This window comes from Pezoporus flaviventris, unplaced genomic scaffold, assembly GCF_033815535.1.
Source record: "Pezoporus flaviventris isolate CSIRO_AGI_PZ_B2104156 unplaced genomic scaffold, CSIRO_AGI_Pfla_v1 ptg000007l, whole genome shotgun sequence".
NCBI lineage: Eukaryota > Metazoa > Chordata > Aves > Psittaciformes > Psittacidae > Pezoporus > Pezoporus flaviventris.
This window is the reverse complement of record NW_026892555.1, coordinates 36447958-36471095: the sequence shown is the minus strand read 5'-3', so window position 1 is coordinate 36471095 and position 23138 is coordinate 36447958. Positions and strand designations below refer to the sequence as shown.

The following is a 23138-nucleotide window of genomic DNA, read 5'->3' as shown; positions in this document are numbered from 1 at the left end:
CTCTTAAAAAGGAAGAGTTTCCCCATACTGTGGTATGAATAGGAATCTCCATAGGCCATCATTTTACAAATATTAAGTCGCACAAGACACATTATTACCACCACTGGAAAACTACTACATTGCTTTATCTAACATATGTCATTACATTTATACACACCATTGAGCATCTGTTGGCAGTAATCAAACAAGAGAGAAAGAATTTTTTCCTCACATTTAATTTAGCATTTGTAGTTACAAATAGTAGTCGGTCCAGCAATGGTAAATATCTTATAAATATGCAATTTTTTTTCAAAATGAATGAAGAACTAGCAATAACTAATAATTAGCAACTGACCTATATATGTTTGCATGTGTGGTTACTTTCATATGTAAATATACAAGTTTGCTTAACTAAGAAGTTTTTGAGAACCCACTACTACTATCTTTGCATCCATTGCAATTGTCCATATGGTTGAGTGTATTTACTTTCTAGAAAAGATAATTTTTGTCATAAAATGATTAATATCAAGGATGACCGAGAAGGAGGATACTGCACTACACTTCTGTTGGGCAATACAAGAATCAAACATCCCCAGACAACGACTACCCTAAATTACCTCACTGAAAATGAGAACTTATGAAACTTGCCACACCACAGCCAGCAGCACAGATCATCCCTAGGCTTTAACACTCACAGCTCTCACCTCTAGGCCATAATGACTTGAGATATTGAAATGAAATGTGTTTTTACTGACCAAGGGATGAATACACTTGACACAGACTTTTAAAATTGCAAGTTTATCTGCCTGGCACTGAAACAGCACTGTAGCTGCCAGGTTGACAGCATTTTCCGGGCTCTGGCATTTCTGTAAAATGGATATGACTATCAGTACTTTTGGAAGGCTTGAAAAGCAGTTTGCATCTTTCTGTTTATCTGGACAAGCAACCCAAAAGCCCAGAATTTTGACATACCAGTTTTTGTAAAACAACAGAATCAGTTATTTTCGAAGGCATAGACTATATGTACTGCTAGGCACAGAACAATGGATCCATAACAAGAATGTGTTCTGTAAGTGTTAATTCATTAAACAATGGGATCATAGAATCATAGAATGGTTTGAATTGGAAGGAACCTTAAAGTTCATCTAGTTCTAAGTCACCTGCCATGGGCAGGGGTAGCTTCCACTAGACCAGGCTGCTCAAAGCCCCGTCCAGCCTGGCCTTGAACACTGCCAGCGATGGGGCAGCCACAACTTCCCTGGGCAACCTGTGCCAGGGCCTCACCACCCACACAGTGAAGAATTTCTTCCGAACGGCTAATCTAAATCTCCCCTCTTTCAGCTTAAAGCCATTCCCCCTTATCACTACATGCCCTTGGCAAAAATCCTCTCCAGATTTCTTGTAGCCCCCCTTTAGGCATTGGAAGGCTGCTCTGAGGTCCCCCTGGAGCCTTCTCTTCTCCAGGCTGAATAATGTGAGCACTCTCAGCCTGTCTTCACGGAAGTGCTCCAGCCCTCTGATCATCTTTGTGGCCTCTTCTGGATGCACTCCAACAGGTTCATGTCTTTCCTATTGTGGGGGTCCCAGAGCCGAACACAGTGCTCCAGGTGAAGACTCAGTCAACTGAATAGTTTTCTAAAAATAAACGAATGTGGACTCCTGCAGAGATGAAAAGTCTAACATAGCTGTCCTCAGACATGGTGTGTAACATGGAGCCCAGCTAACACCGTAAGACATCTGGTTGGTGATGGGTGGTTCCTGCTGCTCCTTGCCCTGAGGTGCTGCCCGCATTTCAGGGTGGCTTGTAACGGAGTGATTTGCTCCTTGCTAGCAGCTGTTCTCATCACCTTGCAGATGCGCACCGTGACCTGAAGGAGGGGTTGAAGTGCAATCAGCAGTAGCACCAGAAATATCCGGGGTGCTCCCTCATTTCAGCTGTGGCCCAAGCCAATCCCACTGAACATTTGATGGTTGCAAACGTCAAGTTACAGATTCTGTAGATTTTAGAGGTTTGTCCAGCTGGAGTTTGTTGGTTCACCTACTTACTATCCTTCATGTACCTGACTCCACTCTTACGCATACTCTGGAAATATAAAGGATAAACCTGTTATTCTATCAATATTGCACAGTCTTACATTGGTGTCCTCCTATTTATCATTAACCTTAATGTGTGAATTAACTGAAAATGCATGCTCACTCCTGCACTAAATTCGAAAGTATTTAATGAAGGAAGAAATACAGCAAGGACGTTATACTATTTAAATTACCACTACTTACTATTTCAATTGTTCTTTGTTTTCCTTTACATTAAGTTATCATCATGCATTTCCCAAGAAAGCATTTGTTCTAGTTCCTATGGAAACATGTGCACAGATACAATGCACACAACCAAGGGTAAAAGCTCTGAGGTGGTTCAAAATAAAGCAGTTAAAAATACATACTAAATACTAGAAAAATAATCTAGATTCTAAGTAAGTCAGTAGTGAAAGAATTACAGTGGAGGCAAGATTCCTCCTTCTTTTTTTCTGCTCAAAAAACATAGATGAATAATCAGACACAAGAAACTCATATATATATATATATCTATATATACCCATATCACCCTCTGCTTTTACATTCCCCTAGCAAAATGTACAAAATAGTCTTCATTTACAGTTGAAATCTCCATGGACTGTTGCAGAATGCTTTGTTCAAGCTAAGAGATTGTCTTTAAATAATAGATAGTGTACAGTATACTAAAAGGGAAGTCTTGGCTGTGGAATATTTCTCACAGCAGCAAGAAGTTACCTGCCTGAAAATACCATGTGGAATGCAACATGTAAGGTTTATCCAGATATGGCGCAGCCAAAACGTGAGAAAATGGCATCATCTAAATGACATGTGTAAACTAATCACATTTTTTTATTAATAGAGCTTAGCTTACTAAAGGTGTGAATCAAATAACTTGAAAAAAATCCTCTCGAGTTTCTGTACCACTTGAATAAAACATTTTAGTCTATCTTCAGAAAATTCATTTCTTACTGCAGGTTTGTCTCTAATTTCCTCTTCCTGCACAAGTTTAATTATGACTTTAAACTCAGACTAACTTTCCTGGCAATAAGCATAAAGACAATAGTCAAGATGCCATTTTCACACAAGCAAGCAGCTCATTTATTTTTCATTAAGAAAAAGGGTAAATCACTGAAATTATAAGTTCCTCCAGTGTCTTCCCACAATTCATCCCAAAAGCACAAGACAGAATTTTTTTCCCTGAAATTCAGTGGGCAAGAGCCACTTCAATCACTTTAGCACAAAGAATTATTATCAGATATTCTCCAGAATGTTAGTAGGTGAGTGCAGTAGCCATCTATACGTGGTACAGCTTTGAAATGTTCCTGTGTAGGTAAAAACCTGAGTAGCCAGAACCAGCTGCCTGGCACTGCACATAGCTCAGCAGATGATGCCTACTCTGCTCTGCATCATATATCGAAATGATACTTGATCATTTTGATCAAGTCAGAGTTATCCACTTGCTCATTTTTGTTTTCACAAAGTTGAGGGAGAGTTTAGGAGAGATCTCTTTCATTCCAACAAACTGTGTGAGCTTTGAGATACCAAAAGGTGCAGAGCTGCAATCATTACCTTCCATCCATGATTTTGGATTCTGACTGTAGAAATATGTACATATATATAAGTAATGGTTTAAATGGGACTTCAGGAGAATAGGTTAAGCATTCAGAAATAATCTGTATGGAAAGCAAAAGATGTTGTTTGCAGAAAGTACTAGCACTGTTCTTGAACAGAGAAAGGTGTCTGAACAGTATTATATCATTTATTGGACAATTTCTACCTGTTTGGATAACTACGTACATATATATGTATATATGTGTGTAGATGTATATGTTTATGTATGGATATGTATTTGTATATAAACGCATGCTGTTTCAAACGTAAGTATATACAGACTCCTTTCAGTTTTGAGCTGATTTCCAGACTGATAACTAAAAAGGAGTTTTTAAAAGCTAGTTTGCTACTACCTCATAAATTTCTGGTTTGTAAGTATAATTCATGTTAAGCATTTCACCATTGATTCTGAATATTCAGCTATAAGAAAGAATTTTTGTTCAGTGAGGGTGAGTGAAACACTATCACATGTTTCCTAAAGAGGCAGTAGATTCCCAGTCCCTGGAAACATTCAAGGTCAGGCTCTGAGCAGCCTGGTCTGGTTGAAGATGTCCTTGCTCATTGCAGGGTGGGTTGGACTGGATAACCTTTAAAGGTCCCTTCTAACCCAAACTGGTCTATGATTCTGTGATTCTATGATTCTATTAATATTATATTCCATATCCTATATATATATATATATATATATACACACCTGTATATACATAAAAGACAACTTCAAATAGGAATATAATTATAATCATATAATTTTCCTTAAACTGCAGATCATACCTTCATTCAAGATTTTTCAGTTTACTACTGTAACAAATAATATCCTTAATAAAATTGAATTCTTACTCTGTTTAGAGGGGATATATTGTTTATTGAGAGTTCCTGAACATTTCTGAGGTACACGCATTGCATCCCTAATCCCAAATACTCAGTATGCCTTTTTTAACTAGCTGATTTGATTCAAGTTTCTACTTATCTAATTTAATATTGATTTTTTTTTTAGTCTACACCTTCCACCTCCTTGGACTTCCTGTTTAAATTAAACCCACTTTTAAATGGATGCCATCTCAACCCTCAGTTGCCAGCACCTTAGCCTTTTCACTTAAATTGCATCTACTGTTAAATCAGTCTTACTCCAGCATCCAGCATCCCTCTCCTGAGCTTTCCACTTGACATCACATACAGACCTAAGTGGTGCCCATTCCTTTCCCTACCTTTCACCAAGCTTCTCTATTAAAATGAAACCACTTTACAAATCCATTTTCCGCTTCCCGTACCAGTCATCTTACTTCTTCATTTCTAAATGGCAACAGCTTCTTGTCTGGTTTTATTGTGGAGCTTGAAAAGAAACTTTCCGGACTCCCACTCTTCTAAGTAAATGCCATCTCCACTGCATCTTAATTTGCATGCAGATGGGTAATTCTAATTTATGGGCCTCAGCTTAAGTAATATCCATTTCATAGTTATTGTTACTTGTGTGATAATTTCCCAATTAGCACATCATGTCTAAGAGCTTTGTCTGAAAATCTCTGTTTGAAAATCTCAGCTCTAAATCTCATAAATCTAAAGGCAACTAGCATGTTCCAGCAAGAAAAGTTATCAGTTTTGTTTAGAAAAGAAAGGAATAATAATGTTGATTACAGATAAAATCAAAGCAAGAGAAAGATCCTTGCAAATAAAGTATCCCAAGGATTTCTTAGAAGAACCGCAGTCAAAAAATTAGAGAAAGAAGATATTAAAATATTAAAACTAATTTAAGGAGGATTTTAATCTATATGTAGTTCTCTTTACAGTGTCTCTGTTGTCATCACACCTTCAACCCTTCTTCAAGTAACTTTTCTAAATTCCTCTGATTTGTAAACCTGGACTTGTTGTCTATATGTTGTACTTTTCAGATTTTCTAATTGCACTATTTCAATAGCCCTACTGATTTTAGGATATAAGAGAATCGAGATTTGTAACAGGAGGTGTTATCTTACTAAATTGGGTGATATAGCTGACACGGTTTTGAAGCCAAATAGAATGTATTACCTGTTCCTAGAAAACCTATTTTTCAAAAAGGCTATATCATATGTATTGTCTGTGTTCCTGATGTGCTTTATTAGCTCTAGACCAAAACAATTCTTTCTCTTACCAGTGCTCTGTGGTCTGGGTCAAAGCTGGACTCAGTATGTACTTCATTTGACATTCTTTTGCCTTGAATTAGTAAATATACAGTTGGTTTTGTTAGCTGAAATTTAATATCAGTACATCTGTGCTTTTCTCAATATTACAGGTTAGATGCAGAAAAACCAAGTAATACTGTGTGAGTCTCACCATTTTTATGATGACTCTTATTCCTTGGCATCAATTGCTACTCATTTTCTTTTCCTCCTTAATCATGACAGTGTGTTATTTCGAAGGACTGAAATTCAAGAGTTACAAGGTTTTCATAAAAGTGTAATTTTTATTTCATCTTTCTTCAGGGAGAGGAATTTTTATGGATGAGGTCACTATTGCATTATCTTTCTTTATCATTAGTAGATTGATTCACTGGTGGCTTCAAAGTGAGTATTAATCCTGTTACAGACTGTTCCTCTTTTGCACATTCATCTTTCTCTAATATGAAATGATACCAACTTTCTAACAATGAGAAAACCATTTTCCTAGCTATCATGTTTTCTGACAGGCATGATATTTCTTTTCACTCCATCGTCTATAAGAAGACCACTGGCCACTGTAAGCTCCAATTTTATAATGCTTTACATTCTTAGCTCTATTCTCAAAGGTGAGAACATAATCATATCATATTTTGGGGTTTTGAGGAGACGATTTGAGTTGGTGACAGAGAAAGTAGTGCCAAAAGAAATGTTAAGAAATCAGCAAGATGACTTGAAGGTGAAGATAGAGCAGCAAAAAATCAATAACAATATGAGGTGCAGTAGGTTTCCCCATCTGCAGAGAAACATCCTCAGAGACAAACAGGTATTCATTGATGCACTTAGCTGTGATTAAGTAGAAGACTTAGTAGAAATATCCACAATGGCTCTGAAATAGTGGATAATCAGATATTCTGGAGCAGATGGAGGGTACTATAGAGGGACTTACTATAGAAGGGCAGAGAAGAGATCCAGAGCAGCCCTGTGGAGAAGGACTTGGGGCTGTTGATCGATGAGAAAATGAGCATGAGCCTGCTTCAGTGTGCTGCATCAAAAAGAGCGTGACCAGCAGCTCGAAGGAGGTGATTCTGCCCCTCTATTCTGCTTTCATGAAACCTTACCTGGAGTATTGTGTGCAGTTCTGGTGTCCTCAACATAAAAAGGACATGGAAGTGTTGGAACAAGTTCAGGGAAGGGTCATGAGCATGATCAGGGGACTGGAGCACCTCCCATATGAAGACAGGCTGAGAAAGCTGGGGCTGTTCAGCCTGGAGAAGAGAAGGCTTCATGGAGACCTCATAGCAGCCTTACAGTATCTGAAGGGGACCTATAAGGTTGCTGGAGAGGGACTCTTCATTAGGGACTGTAGTGATAGGACAAGGGGTAACACGTTAAAACTTAAACAGGGGAAGTTTAGGTTGGATATAAGGAAGAAGTTCTTTACTGTAAGGGTGGTGAGGCACTGGAATAGGTTGCTGTCCTGGGTTCAGCAGTAGCAGTCGTGTTTCTCCTTCGTGGTAGCTGGTGCAGTGCTGTGTTTTGACTTCCAGCCTGGGAACAGTGCTGGTGATACCAATGTTTTCGGTTGTTGCTAAGTGATGTTTACCCTGACCAAGGACTTTGTGAGGCTCATGCTCTGCCAGGGAGGAGGGGAAGCCGGGAGGAAGCAGAGACAGGACACCTGACCCAGGCTAGCCAAGGAGGTATTCCATACCACAGCACATCATGCCCGGGGCGGGGGGTAACTGGGAGTTACCCGGAAGGACAGGGGCTTCCGGGTGGGACTCGTTTCTTGGCCGGTGGTATCGTATTCTCTTCCCTTGTTATTTTCCCTTATCATTGTTGTCGTTGGTGGTAGCGGTGGTGATTTGTGTTGTACATTGGTTGCTGGACTGTTCTTGTCTCAACCCATGGCAGTTGCACTCTTTAGATCCTCCTCCCCGTTCCTCAGGGAGTGGGGAAGGGGAGAGCCCCGGTGGGGGGGGGGGGGGGCTCGATTGTTGTCAGCCCGGCACCACTCACTGGGAGTGAGTGAACAAGTTGCCTGACTGGGTTTAAACCACGACAGTTGCCCAAGGAAGTTGTGAATGCTCCATCCCTGGCAGTGTTCAAGGCCAGGCTGGACACAGCCTTGGGTGGCATTGTTTAGTGTGAGGTGTCCCTGCCCATGGCAGGGGGGTTGGAACTAGATGATCTTAAGGTCCTTTCCAACCCTAACTATTCTATGACCCTGTGATTCTATGACTTGATATTGCATTTACTGGGGCCAAAGATGACTGCAGTGACACTGGTCAGCAGAAGAGTTATTTTACTGGCTTCCCCATCTTAAAAAACTAAAGACAAGAACAAACAGAAGAGCTTGCTAGCTTGTGCTCGTCCACAGAGATGAAAGATTGAAAGGATAAGACTGAGAATCCGTTGATCACAGAAGGAGTTTATCCGTTTCTGTTTCTGATCTGTAGACTTGAATTCAGAGAAGCCTAGTGGGACCACGGACTTCCTTGCTAGGAAGAAGAATGTGGGATTTTCTGTTGTGATGTGGAGAGGAAGGCTCCAGCAGTGCTGGAGGCAACACTGTCTGGTTAGCAGAGGAAAAAAGGTATTTTGGAGTTTAAAGAAGGTGAAACCCTGTAAGATGAGTGGTAGAAAGCCTTGGGGTCTGCTTCCACAAGCACTGAAGAAGGCCACTGCGAGGCAGGGTGTATCTGTGAGCACAGTGTAGTTGCAGAGGAGGGAAGGCATACAGTGCCCCACACTGAGGAGCAAATGTCATGTGGTGAAGCAGGATTTCTACACAGGATGTCACTGATGGATGTGGGGGCAGGATGATGAATGGGAAGGAGGATGGAGAAATGGAAATGGCCTCATCTGAAATGGAAAACAATGTTACGTAGTCTTAATGTCTTTGATATCACAAAGTGGAACATATCACCAGATCAGTATTCTTCTGGAAAAGCTGATACCTGACCTCTCAGGCTACTGGAAGTACCTGTTTTAGCATGAGTATCAAGTTCAAGGTGTCAGGTCTGCCAAGGCAAACATTTCTGTACCTGGATCCAAGCCAAGTCAGCTACTGATAAAGGAAGGAAGGGCTATGGAAGAAGCAGGCTCTCCTGACTGACAGCAAAAGATGATAACGGGCAGAGGTGTTAAGTAGGTTTTAAAGCAAAGACTTGAAAATAAGGCTATAAAGGAAAGACAAGAAAAACTGCAACATGGCCTGAATGTGACAGAGCTTTAGTTTCCAGATCTTTGAAGTGGATGTGCACACGCCCCTTTGTAGAAAATTCCCAAAGAAAACCCCAACACAGAGCTCAAAAAAGGCAGCACCAATTCGATAATACACTAGCACATTTCTTCAATAGAAAGCTCAAAGTTACTGGATTATAAAGAATAGAAATGAGAAGTTTATGGCATTTCCTCCATTGTTGTCTGTGTCCATGTGATTGGAGAGCCATGCTTCCCATTTGAGCCTTAGCGAAGTTTCTGGCTTCTTGAATTGCAGCAGAGTCTGCTTGGCCTCCTAAGTCATTAGCAGTGCCTTTTCTCCAGCATCTCTAAGACCTGCCTGGTCTGCTGCTCCCCATTGCAGCCTCTACTTGAGGAGCAGGTTGGCAGCTTATTGCCTTGCTGGCTGTGTCCTGTTCTGCGCCATGGACACAGACACGCTCTCCTGAGCATCCTTGGCTCAATCCTGTTCACTCTTCATAAAACAAGTGAAGATAGAAACACATGAAGCAAATATCATGTCACAGAGGATCACAGCAGCAAAGTTCAGGAATAGTCTTCCATCCCTAGGAAGATGGGAACAAAAATCCAGAATCACTCAACGATAAGAAGAATCCCTCCAGTCATATAACATACTATTTAAAATAAATCTAAAATTCTGTTGTGAATGGATACTGTGAACTTTATTCTATGCAGAGAAATCCTTTCCTCCAAACATTACAAGTGTTTGATCAAACACATGGCTACATGTCATGTGTTTGATCTAGTAAATACTTTGCTTTAGGAAGTTTACCTTTAATTATCCAAAGGAGTTGAACAGGGTCTACATTATGTAAGTGGAACGTAATTTCACATACTAAGGCCTCTGTGACTTGTAGCATAAGTGTTGTCACAAAAATAAATTACTGGATCATATTGACAAATAACTGAAGGAAAAAAAAATTGGTATGGATACAAAGAGCACTAGGCCAGAAATGGAGTTCCATGAAACTCAACTGATGGAAAAAAAAACCAACTTGAAGCAACTATACACAGAACTTGCAGCTTAGCAGTGAACTGTAAGTTAAATAGATCAATTTCATTCGGTCCTAGAATCTGCACAAAGCATTTTTAAAAGAACTCTGTAGTTTATGGCATCAAACTCAGCAGAAATATAAAGGCATGCTAATACATAACATGTATCCCAGAATCAGAATACCAGAAAAGATCAAAGCATAACTTCGAAAAGCAGATTCAGAGTTCTGTCTCTTCTGAAGCCAACTTGGACACATTTATCATGAAGATCATGTGTTTGGAGGTGTGACTGAAGCTGTAACAGCCTTCTGTACAACAGTCTTCATTCTTGACTACTTGAGCTGCCATTTTAGTGGATCGACCAGGTAATCTATAATATGAATCTATATTATGAAAATCTATAATATGAATCTATATTATGAAAACTCAGTGGCATTGTTTGTCTCTTGGGATTGTATGCATGTAATTGATAACTGTAGTTTCTTCACATTTAATACCTTTTTTTGCATGGATTATATTTCCTTTGTAACCTGAATTTGTACATAAGCAGTGTAGTAACTTTAATGGTAAGAAAAAAGGGAATCCCAGAGCATTCTGCACCAAAAGGGGTTAGGTAGGAAAGGTTGCCACAGAGGGAAAAATCAGTAATTAGTGAAAACCACTGAGCTAAGATTTTTCACCTTTCTAATCTTCTGACTGTATAAAAGTGATGTAGGAGGCTGTAATTGGAATTGTTTGCAATTTACTTTGGTCATATGCAGAAAGGGGGCTACTCTTCACTGTATTTGAAATCTTATTCTGGAACTAGCAGTAGCACCTTTAAATACCAGCCAGAAAAAAAAAGCTTTCTTTGTTTGAAGTATTTTTAAATACAACTTCCATATTATGTGTGGTGACTTTACTCTTCTAGGGACTTTCACTTAAAAGTCATTAAGGGCGATGGAGAAATGCTTACTTTAAGAAAAAAAAAAACAATCAGGCAGCCTGTCATTTAACTTCAATGGTGGGATGGTATGACTGCAAATAGCTTTCAAAGGCATGGCAGAGACTATATTTTGAAAAGGTGCTTTTGCCTGGCCAGAGCCTTGGGTGACATGGTTTAGTGTGAGGTGTCCCTTGCCCATGGCAGGGGGGTTGGAACTTGATGGTCCTTTCCAAGGTCCTTTCCAACCCTAACTATTCTATGATTCTATGATTCTATATTTGGAACATCTGAGGGGTCTGGGTTGAGAAGGTTTGAGCCATTTTCACTTCCTAACATCATACCTCGTTTGTCTTACTGCACAGCCATACCCTTGGAGAATAAAAATCCCTGTGTATCTGATATTGGTATCTTGGATGTCATAACACCAATAAAATGAGGAGAGACTTCGGTAGTAAAGATCGCAGTTAAGATTTCCATACTAGTGCCCTTTCTAAGACAACCTGTAAGATGATGCTTTTTTCAGCACAGTACTGCAGAGAAGTGTGGTACTTACATGCTGCAATGTTGGGCAGTTTTATAAGTGATGCTGTGTCTCGGTAGGTGAAGACTAAGAAGAAAATCTGGTGCAAAAACCTTAATAATTACTGTGGAACCCTGAAATATTCCTCTTTTAGCTTCCAGTAATAAAAGTTTATGCAAAAGATTGTCTCAGTAATTTTCTACCACTTTATCCAGTTTTAACCTGATTACTGTCTGCTAGTACTTTACAGAGACACAGCAGCAATCACAGTGCCACATATGATTACTGATGTCTTTTCTCCCTTTCTTAATTGTCTTGCACACATTTTCCCTCCTTTAGTCCTCTGCATAAATGAGAAGCTATTCCTGGGATCCTACAAAGGAAGGTGTGATACTTCAGCCCCATGACTCAAGGTTTAGGTGCTCAGACTTGGTATGAAGAGGGCAAAACAGAGAGTATTGGACCCAGAATGGATCAGCCTGACTGGTTCAGTGATGGGTGTAAGAACAGTGAGTCTCTTGAGAATGAAAGGCAGCTGGGAAAGTAGACACCCTGAAAAAAAAACTAACCATGCTTGTCTGGAAAGTTTATATAAGCTACAAGTGCAAACACTGGAAAATCTGAAATGTAGACTTTATGCATCTAGCGCTGACTTGCCATCAATCCTCCATTTTTGCTTCCTCTTTCTTGTTGACTTTGGCTTCTTTTCTTACTACCTGTCACTTATGTAACCTGGTTACACTCTCCCCAGTTATATACCTTTTCTTAATGTCTGTGACTGCATTAATATATTACCATTCAAAGAAATCTCAGGACAAGGAAAATAATTCAATGCAAAATAGTATTTAGAACTTAAAATCTATGGTACATAAAAACACACATTCAGTCAGCTGCTAGCCTGCCCCTCTCTTGAAAGGGGACATCTGGAGGTGACAGCCATTCAAGCCACCGGTTTGGGGGCTTGCTTACACTTATAAAAAGGGGAGGCATTAAAAGTATTCCAGGCCAAGAGGCTACTAAGAATTGTGCTATCCGCATACGGCCACTCTGTTAATACCTGCATCTCCAGACACGGTTAGAATTTGCCGACTTTGAAAAGGAGAAATTAGTGATATACCAATGGGCTGACAGGCTCTGGCAGCTGTTTGCACAGGGCCTGCCAGCAGGTCAGTGGGATATTGCCAGAGAAGCTGAATTCCAGATGAGAGGATGGGAAAGGAGAAAGACAGCATTTTTTCAGAGCTCCAGTTCTTCTGCGCTAACTTCAAAGGAGAGCAAATTTTAACTGGCATATGGGCAAACGCACTGGATTAATAATGGTAAATCAAACCTACATGTCATCTGTCAAGACAGGAATAGCAAAATTGCTGGCGATGGTAGATAACGCTTTCCTCAGCCAGCAGCATATTGCACTTTTCTCACTCAGGCAGATTATGACAACTGTCCCTCTGATATGGCCCGTGAGTGAATGAGCATCATTTTAATGGACTACCCACAGTGGACAGCCAGCGCAGATTTGCACTTCCAAGCCCAGCAGGTAGTGAACTCTAAAGAAACATTTCACACTGGCCATTAAGCATCCAGCATGACCACAAAACTGAGGTGACACAAGCAGAGAGCAATTCCCTGGGACTATGGATCATGTTTTGCAGCCAGCTGCAGATAAAATAACTGGCTTCTGCTGTAACCTGCTGATACCCAGGGGGTGCTAAAAAATCCTCTCCCTAGGATTTTAAGTTTCTCTCTGCATGACTGTAGTTAATGACTGGACTCCGTGGGGTGTTCCTTGTTTAGTGACTGAATATCCCTACTGCTAACAACTCGTGGGGTTTTTTTTGGTTTGGAGGGGGGAGGGGAAAGATTGGGTTTGCTTTTGTTTTAATTTAATGCATAGAATTCTAGAACTGTATAGATTTTTTTGTTGTTGTTGAACTTTCTTCCAGGCAGATGAACTTTCTGAAATTAATTATTTTAGTCCCATGAATTTATAGTACAAATTATCTATAGTCCATTAACCAGGCCAGAAATTAACAAAATCAATTATTTTATATCATCCTTAAACTGTTTTCCACTTGGGAAACACATACAAACGTCACTGTTGTTTACTTTGGGCTAATTAAAGAGGGATGTATGGAAAAAGTTCACTCAATGTAAAGTTTTTAAGTATTTTATCAAAGTTGAATGTCTGAGATCTCTGTTTGAACTGAAACTTTGGTAGTAATAAAAATTCAAATTTCTGTATCTAAGGGCTATTTGTGGTCTTAGTCCTGAAAGTCTACTAGATAAAAGTGCTGAAAATACCTGGTAAAAACAAACTGAATTTTTAAAACTAATAGTAACTTATAATTCTAATAACTGATGACCGATCTTCATATTAAAGAGCTATCAGCCATAAAATAGAGTGTATAATGAAAAATGGCACATTCCATTGTCTTGTGTGATAGAGCAGCTTTTTGCCTTGAGAATTAGCTTCACATGAATTTTAATGCAAAATTCAACTTTAATACTATATAACGCATCCTGGATTGTCGAAGAGAAAGCCTCAGCTAAACAGATTTTAGCAGTTCATCTCAAAAGTTGCTGGATGGTGCTGTTAAATATATATTCTTTATCAGACAAAGATACATCTATGATGTTGTCAATCATTAACATATATTGACGTCATTTCTTTCTCCAAAAGATTTGCTGGTAGAAGGACTAGTTACTTTAAACTCCCTCCCGGCTTACAGTAGCAGATGATGTTTGTGATTGCTGAGAGGAATGATGTGTGGTTCTGAAGTGGTGAATTAGCTCAAAAACATACCTTCTAAATCCTTCTATCACATGTCCTCAGTAAAAAACAATAAAAAATAAACCCCTTCAAAAAGCAGGGAAAACTAAAATAAATAAATAAAAAAAAATTATACCTATGGACATGATTTTTTCTAAAAAGTTAATCAGTATCTATGCCTTACATTAGACATAATTTAAATAGATCAATTTTTATCTGCAAATACACTTCTTTGTAAGGGTTCTATCCCGTTAGTGCTTAAGTTAATTTTGATGTATGTTATTTTATTTAGTGATAGCATTCTAAAGGAGAGCTGCAACATAAAGGAAATACAGTAGAAAGAGGAGGCGCAGATAGGCTAGGGCTGGCACTTGGGATGGACTAGCTCCTCAGCATTATGTCCCACTCAGTTTTATGTAAACAGTCTTGTGGCTAAGGTGATGCTGTATGATTGCGGTACATCAAGTTCCATTTTCAGCCAAGTTACCCCTTTCTTGGACTCAAGACAAGAGGCAACTGAAATCAACAGGGACAGATTTCAGTGGGTATTTCATCAGCCCTTCAATCTCTAAGCTTTTTTTCTCCATCCCCTCATCACGGATAAGTACTCTTTCTTTCTTTGTTTACCTAGTGCATACATTGCCTAGGAAAGGGTTGATTGTTATTGGGTGCTCATATGACAGTCAACACAATGAGGATCTAAATTCTGCTCAGGACTTTTATATATAAGCCTATATATAAACAAATTAAGGCAGTTGCTTTCCATGTGACCAAAGAATCTTAATGTGTCGTGAATTTCTCAGGTCTGCAAAAAGCCCTTCTAAATCACCAGAAAAATAACCTCCTCCATGAACATGCTTTTAAGATTTCTAGGATAGTTTCAACATGCGGCTTCTTGAAGCTGCTTGAAATCTTACCAAAAATAGTAAGCCACAAGACTCAGACTAAAATGTCTTATTTCAAAATCATTATTCCCATACAAAGGAACTAAAATCTTCTCAAGAGCAGATATCTCTGACAGAAATCTTGAGAGAAAGTGGAAGGATTCTGAAACAGCTTCCTGTCCCCACGACTCATCCAGAGATGAAGCAGATGCAGCTTTTTCACATTCGGTTCTCAACACTTTATTTGTAACTCAGTGGATACACCTTTGGGGTTTTTTGGTGCATTATATTCCTGAGAGTCTATTGAGTTGAAAGAATTTAGGTGAAATTAGGCTCATGAGCTAAGCTGTTTCCACTGCCTAAATTTCTTCAAAACCACTTCTGAATTATGAAATACTATATGAGAGTATATGCTGAGATTGCCTTGGAGAGAAGCAGCTACGTTACCCCACCGTGGTTTCTGTTTACGTATTCTGCAGATCTGTGAATGCCTCTTTCGTACACACTCTGGCAAGAGTTTGTGTCTGGTCAGTCACCAGCCAGCCTGTCTTGCCAGATACAGCGCTAAATGAACCTCAAGGGAGGCAGAGCACAGAGCCTCCTGTAAGCAGTTTCCCCAGCATTGTTACCCACTTGGTTTATTTCTTGTAGGCAAACCTGTGCATGCACTTACTATCTTTTTTAACATAATTTGTCCATATTTCTTTTTAAGTTGACATATTTTCATTTCCATTTGTTCATTTCTGGAACTGTTGTATTTTCAGTTGATTTCATAGGCGGACTTGACACATACTCCTACCGACAGCCCCCCCAGGAACATGTTGAGTTAAAGCCCGTAAAGCCTGTAGGTAAGGTTCTGGTCCTACAGACCACATTAATCCTTCTAACTGGACTGAAAGCTAACCTTCTCCTGAAATAATTTTTGGCATCAAGTTACTAATAATTTAATTACATTTTAATTAGAATTTAATTAAAAATTAATCCACATAAAACATGCAAGTAAGGACACTTTTATCATCGATGACATATCCACTAATGCAAGGATTAGTAGATATCACCATGTCTGCCGTGTTGTGCCTTGGCTTAACGCAAGGAGAGGCTCTAAGTGAAGGATGGAATTGATTTCCTGCTGACTTTTTAGCAAGAGAAGAGCTGGTTTATGGCTGCTGCTGCTGCATAAACCTTAATGGGATTAACCCATTTATGGAAAAGCAGAAGCTTTTACATTTGTCTAGCTACTGAAAGAAAAATGTTTGCTGAAAACCTGTTAGTCAGCTTAAAGTCTATCTATCTGTAGAGTTCCACTGCAAGTTCATTATCTCTTTGTAATCACATATTTGCTATCACCATGAAAATCACGTTTTCATAGGCTCTTCCCACTCTGCTACCTAATGTATAAGTTCGTATGCATATATATTCTTTTTATTTGTAATAAATTAAGATAATGGGGAAACATTACTAGAACATATATTTTGCAGAAGCCCAGGTAACTTCAAGTAGATGATATTTCTAAATGTCAAAACAGAAGATGTTAATTTGTAAAGTCTTCTTAGATGCTTCTAAGTTGTTGCCCTGATGTTTTCTGTCTTTAAATTTACCTTCAGGCCTTTCAAGTATCTTAAATGCAACATGAAACCCATGTGCAGCTAATTGACTGAAACTGATTTAATGACTTACTGTATTTTACTTACCAGTTAATGGAATTAAAATGAGTTTGAGGGTCTTTTCCTGGTGTATGCATGTGTACACGTGCTGGGAGATTAAATTTAAAGTGGACTATTGCTAACAAGATGTTTTGAGTTGGTGCTTGACACCTGAACATTGCTTGTGACTTTATTCATTTTTTCATGGTTTTTAAATGTATTTTATTCAAGCTGCAGCTTTCAGTATGTAGAAATAAACATGGACAAAAATGTACTGAAGTTTAGTGAGTTAATATTGTAAGATTATGGGGGACCAAAAAGGAGAAAAGCCCTCTCAGTATGATGATGTATGTTAGAACAGGAAGAAATATCACATTATGACAACAAAATGAAGTAATGAAGAGTATGACATGGCATTAAGTACACCCTCTATATTGGAATCTGCGTTTTCAGTATTATTCCTTTAAATGCTAGTTTTGCTGCATTTTCTGTGGAATGATGACAGCAAAATGGGGTTTTGACCATTCTGAATAAGCTTCTGGACTGAAAAAAGTAAAATAGGTACCCAGGATGTAGAATGCCATAGCTACAACACTTACACATCTTCATAAAAAGATTTTAATGTCTAAACCTGCATTCAGGTTAATTTTATGTATTAAATGAATAAATGTTTAGTACTTTATTAGTAAACCTAATATAATTAAAGGAGAGGGGAAAAGGAATTTTCACAAAATACTTAGAAAAATTCCTACAAAATGTGTTCATTTATTTTGCAGCAGAAAAATCACAGAATGTGAGAATTTGTTTTTTTAATGGCAGATTTTGGTGAAGTAGCTCAAAGGATTCGGAGATGTTGGTGGGCTTTCAATACTGGAGAATAAATGGCATCTTCCCATTAACCACATATGGGTATTGTACAGATGGGAGGACCCTCTCTGGCCTCTTCATGCAGTCTGAAGTATAAAATTGGAAGATAAATTATACTGAGTTTTCTTCTTTATCGATGTTTTGGTCCTATGCACTGAAAGATACAGAGAGGATCTGGACCTAAGCAGGGAAGAAAAATACTATCAGTGATCAAAGTCTGAATTAAAAGCCAAATTGCTGGGAACAATTTGAATGGCCAGTGGATTGAGCCAGAAGTTTACAGATGCTTATGTCTCTGCAGCACATCAGCCTTCTAAGACTTCTTTTGATAAGTTAATTGCTGTCTGTATCAGTTATATACAGTCTGAGAATCCATAATATCCCTATAAAATGTGACTTCTGGAATCCAAGCTGTGAAAAACTCCATTTCTGCTCTCTTAAAGTTGAATATGAGTAATGCTTGTTAAACACAATCAAAGCTTTAATAAAGGTTGAAGATCTTTTGCCATCCTCACCACTTTCCTCATGGGAAAAATTAGCTTGATGTTATTTATAGATGAAAGCTTGGCTATATTTACCCTTTTTTTCACCCCTCTTATTTCCCTTATTTAATTAATAAATTAACTAAACATAGCCCATTGGAAATACAAGGCTCTGTGGCCTCATCCATACTATGCAGAAGACAGTCTTGTTTTCTCAAGTATCCATATTCAGTATAATGTCTGCTTAGTACTCCCGTAATTATTAATGATTAGCAAGTCTAAGATTAGTTTGCCTTTTCACCCCTGAGAAGAGTTTAAACTTAAACTTGTTCCATGGCAAACATCTTTAATGCAAATATGAAATGATCATAGCTTGTCTGTTTGCTCTTCATTCTGCCTATAACTCCATTAGGCTACTGGACAAGGAGAAGAAGAATCTTTGCCCCAAAAAGTGCAGCTTCAGTTAAGTTGTGTGTAAGGCAGGAGACAACAGGGGGAGTAGAAAAAAAATCATCATATTCTCTCTGAGACTAAAGCACATGGGCTATAAAGAGGACTGCTGTGTTTTCATCTCTTTCAAGCACAATATCAACAGCCAAGTCACTTGGTAATGTTTAGAATTGCCTCATGTATTGCCCCATGGAAGAGAGAGGAGTGTGGGGTTTAGAATTAAAAAATAAGAAGTTGCATTTTGTCTTGCATTAGGGTTTTTTATCATTATTATTAATGGTTTACATGTGCATTATTATTCCTGTTTGGATGAGTATGTCTGACCCAGTGCTACTGTAGCTTTGAGCAACCTTGTTTGGACAGACTCTGAATGGTTAATTCCAATTAGGGATGTTCCTAGGATTTCCAGGAACATTGCTAACTTATGCTCATGGAACTGATTCAGTGTCTGAGAAACTGTCAGTGGAGAGGTCACCTCTCTGTGATGGGTCTGTGTGGCCCTGTCCTGTTTGCATCTTCTCCTGAGACTCTACCCAGTGTAAAATTGCTATGAAAGACCACTGTAGATTTTCCAAGATTACACAAGTGAACATGGTTTACGGGGGATCGAGAGAGAACACATAGATTTAACAGATGTGTGATTATGGTGCGGATTATCAACACTGTCATCATCTTAAAAAAAAAAAAATCTGTTATTACGTGAACTTCAGACATGTTTCAGCACCTGTGGGATTTTTCCCCAGAAGTTTTTTGCCTGTACAGTATGCATGATACAAAGCTACTACTTTGTACCCAGCCATTCTTTCTTGTCCTTATATGTGGGTCTTGTAGCTGAAAACATTAGTGACCAGAGGTCATTGATCCGCTTGTTCATTAGTTACTAACCTTTCAGCTGATGTGAATTTTCAACTCACAAATAGGAAGACAAAAAGAAGACACTAATTTTTAAGTAATTCATATATTCTGTTTTTTTAGGTCGAAGTAAGTAATGAAGTGGACTCAAGACTTCTGCTGCTGCAGCTGAAGAAACAGATTTTAGAAGAGAAGACCAACCTTGTGGCTCATCGTTCTGGAAGAAACCCACCATCCGTTCCTCACGGCATGTGGACTGTTCTTCCCACAGGCTCAGTGTCATTATCAGCGTTGTTATTTCGTAGATCCTTGTAGATGATCTTGAATTTTTGAATAATTTACTTATATGGACACTTGTAAATTGTAAATTTTTTCTTTTTTAATTTTAATATTTTTACTACATTCAGTGTTAAGGCATGAAAGCAAAACCACCTGTGAAAACTAGGAGAAGGGTGCATCTTTCTCAGAAAAAGTCAGTATTTTTTGACTGATAGAATCATACTGTGCCTGGTCAAGATTTTGTTGGTAAACAGTAACTTTGACTCCAAAATGAGCAGCAGGAGTCAAACCCTAACAGTGTACAAGAAGTCATTTCAATGCTGTATTTAGAATTCTCAATGTCCAGTCCTTGCATTGTTTGAACTGCTGTATGCTGTAGGAATTGATCTATGACCCTTCTTACCCAGATGTTCAAGCACTAATGTACTCACCTAATTGTTGCAATTCTTATATGATTCCTTCTCCATTCCTAATCTCTTTTGCCCTGAGCCCACCATCAGTAGCTGTCTCTGATTTGAAGAGATGTAGGACAACCACTCTACGGATGTCAGTCTCTAGGAATCCTTACATCCAGGGCTCTTTAGATGTCTGTGATTTGCACATTTTTAAACTCTTTTCCTCCTTTCTCCCAGGAAGAAGCCAAGCATGAATGTACAGTACGAGGCACCATTTGAAGCCTTAGAAGTCTCTGGGGACTAATTTTGCTCTTAATTTGACAGTAAACAAGCAAACCTGAAAATGTGTGTAAAAATCTGTAAAATTATTTGTAAATACTTCTAGACAAAGAACATGTATGTAACTGTGGTATTTTGTTTTCTATCCTGTCACCACTAGCATAAAGTGATACACAAAGCTATTTTCTCTGGGGAACTGGCAGTCTTTTAAACAGAACCTTTGGTTTCTTCTTAATTACTCTATGAAGTGCTGTGCACAGTTGTATGCCCCAGAGAGTTGCATCTCTCCACAGAGCCTACGTGCCTCAGCATTCAGCAGAAGCTTCAGGGGTTTGGGGCTGGTTTTGGTTTTGCAGTTTCTCATTTTATGGTTTCTTTGGTGGGATTGTCAATAAGGACATTCCTTCTGGCATGTGTATCTCTATATCTCTGTCACAAGTTGAACAGAGGTCCACCAAGTTACTTCGTAAATGCCCTAAGCAGTCTTCAGCTGGTAATTTCTGGCCCAACAACATTAGATCTTAAATTTGCAGTCTTCTCTTGAATCAGCTGTATTCAAGATGAAAGCTAAAAAGCTTGTCTTGATTCTTTCCCTTCTAAAGTCGATTTGTGTTATCAATATGAACCTAATGGGGTGCAAATAAATACAATGGAGGTAGTGTCTGTCATTTTTAGGTAGCAAGGCTCTTGTGGTGCATCCGCCTGTTTCCCAGCTAGTTAAATCAAAGACCTCACTGTCTTTGGAGAAACCACAACCTGAACGTAGGTTAATGTTCCCTGAAACAGAGTATAAAGTAAGCATTAAGACAAAGTCAACAGAAACAACAACTGAATAAAACCTTTTTTAGTATTCCTAGAACCGAATATACCTCAAACGGGATGTCTTTGTGTGTGAAGTCAAACTGTGACAAAAAGAGGGATGCTTTGTATGAAGATAGTGCCATCTTCCTTGTGTGTTTGTGTATTCGCTCCTACACTCTTTTCCCCTAGATTCTAGAATACTGCAAAGTTCCAGGTTTGTCCCATCTTGAAAAGCTCATCTTAGCACTAAAACCTTAGCACTAAAGACCAAACCTAATATAAATAATACCATTTTTGAGGCATCATAAGGAAGACAGAGTGTGAATTGTTTATTGCTGTAATATTTTAATAAGTGAACACATTTTTATATACTTCTGTAATGTTTTACTTCTGCTTATCATAACTGATTATTTCATTTCTTTACATGATGCCTAAAACACTGATAATGTCTACCTAGCCAGTACATGCAGCCTTCTTGTTTGTGATGGCTCTGGAACTTCAGAGACAGGGATAACTGAGCACTGTTCAGCATCTGGCAGTTTCCAGAAGCTGCCTTGCTTCAGCTTTCTCAAGTGCAGAGAGAGCCTGGGACACGGGCATCTAACACATTGATTCCCGTCATTGATCACACATTGATCAATATGGTTCCCATCTGGGTTTTACATTTCATCATAAATTTCCCTGCAATAATTATTATGGGCTAGCAGATTAAAAGCCTCCAGCTGAACCCAGTGCTACCCTCAGGACCAGACAGGAGGAAAAGGAAGGAGGAGCTTTCTCCAAGGAGGAGCATCCCTGGAAGAACTTTGGGTGCACTTAATTTTCTACCAAGACAGGCACTTTTGCTGGACCCTGTTTTACGAATCTGCCTCAATGTGTCTAAACCCTGCCTTTCTGTGTGTACTTCATGTTTTCAAGTTGCTAACCAAAAGCTGTGCACATGCCACAAAAACTCAGCAAAGACAGAATCTGACTTTTCTTCTGTCTGAAATATCGATTGCTCTAGCTGAGGAACACAAACCAGAATATCCCAAATAACACTTCAAATCTCAGAATCATTACCAATTCAGAGAGTCTGCCATCTGTCTCACTTAATGAACAGAACGATCCTGATTGAGAGGTATTTGTCTTCATTAGAACAAGCCAAAATGCATACTGCAATGGTGAAGGAAACTGTCGTTCTTTTCTAAATTGAAATACAAAAAATAGCACCAATCAATCTGTACATGTTGGGGGTGAAAGTCTAGAGAATAATAAATGGGTTTGAATGTTAATTGCTGTGTCTGCCAATATAGTAAAATGTATTGGCAAACAATTTTGTAGGAAACTTAAGCAATAATTCCTTCTTTTCTGTAACACATACTTTCACTAAGCTGTTAGGTGAGTCCCAGACCAGCCAGCTACATAGGAAATAAGTGTTGATTTTCTGAATAAACTTAGATAGTTTTCTTAAGCTTAACTGTAACATGTAATTTCAGGAAATTACTAGGTTTGCACTGCAGAACAGAACTTGCTGACAATCTTAAAACCTCAGAGCAGATATCAGTTGGTATAAACTGTTCTGGTATTTCTGACATTAATAAGTGACACTTAGAACAGCTGAAGATCTGTCTTTCAAACTTTTAGACTTTTCCTTTCCCCGAGTCTCTGCTTATCTCAAGTTTTACAGAGAATCAGATTTGCAACACTACTTTAACTGACAGCAAGACTGGGGATGTGCCTGCAGAAATAATGGCACTGCATGTTCAGTAAGGATCAAGCCAGGTAGCGCCACTGTTGTAAAAAGGCATCTCATGTCTTCAGGACCTGAAAACAGAAACTATACTGAGAAATAAACACATTTCTGCCTGGTACAGTGACATAGAGTGATTGTATATTAGAGCTTTGGGTGATCCTGAAGGAATCATTGGCTGGACTGACATCCTCAGATCTTCCTTATCCATACAGATTTTTTACATAAAAATTTGAAACAAATAAA

At 38.8% G+C, this 23138-nt stretch overlaps 1 protein-coding gene across 6 annotated transcripts in view; it reads left to right on the top strand.

Annotated features, from left to right (window-relative positions):
* NKAIN3 (sodium/potassium transporting ATPase interacting 3) overlaps window positions 1-20541 on the top strand; it is a 352622-nt gene extending 332081 nt beyond the window's left edge. For 2 of the 6 annotated variants that reach the window (XM_061448406.1, XM_061448404.1), the window contains 2 exons: window positions 15877-15956; window positions 19530-20541. In XM_061448406.1, coding sequence (XP_061304390.1) covers window positions 15877-15956; window positions 19530-19721 — 272 coding nt within the window. In that variant the 3' untranslated portion in view covers window positions 19722-20541. Of the gene's footprint in view, window positions 1-8233; window positions 8371-15876; window positions 15961-19529 lie in introns of all 6 variants that reach the window. The other 4 variants (XR_009742521.1, XR_009742522.1, XM_061448407.1 and 1 more) reach the window with 4 other exon arrangements.
* The last annotated feature ends 2597 nt before the right edge of the window (window positions 20542-23138 follow it).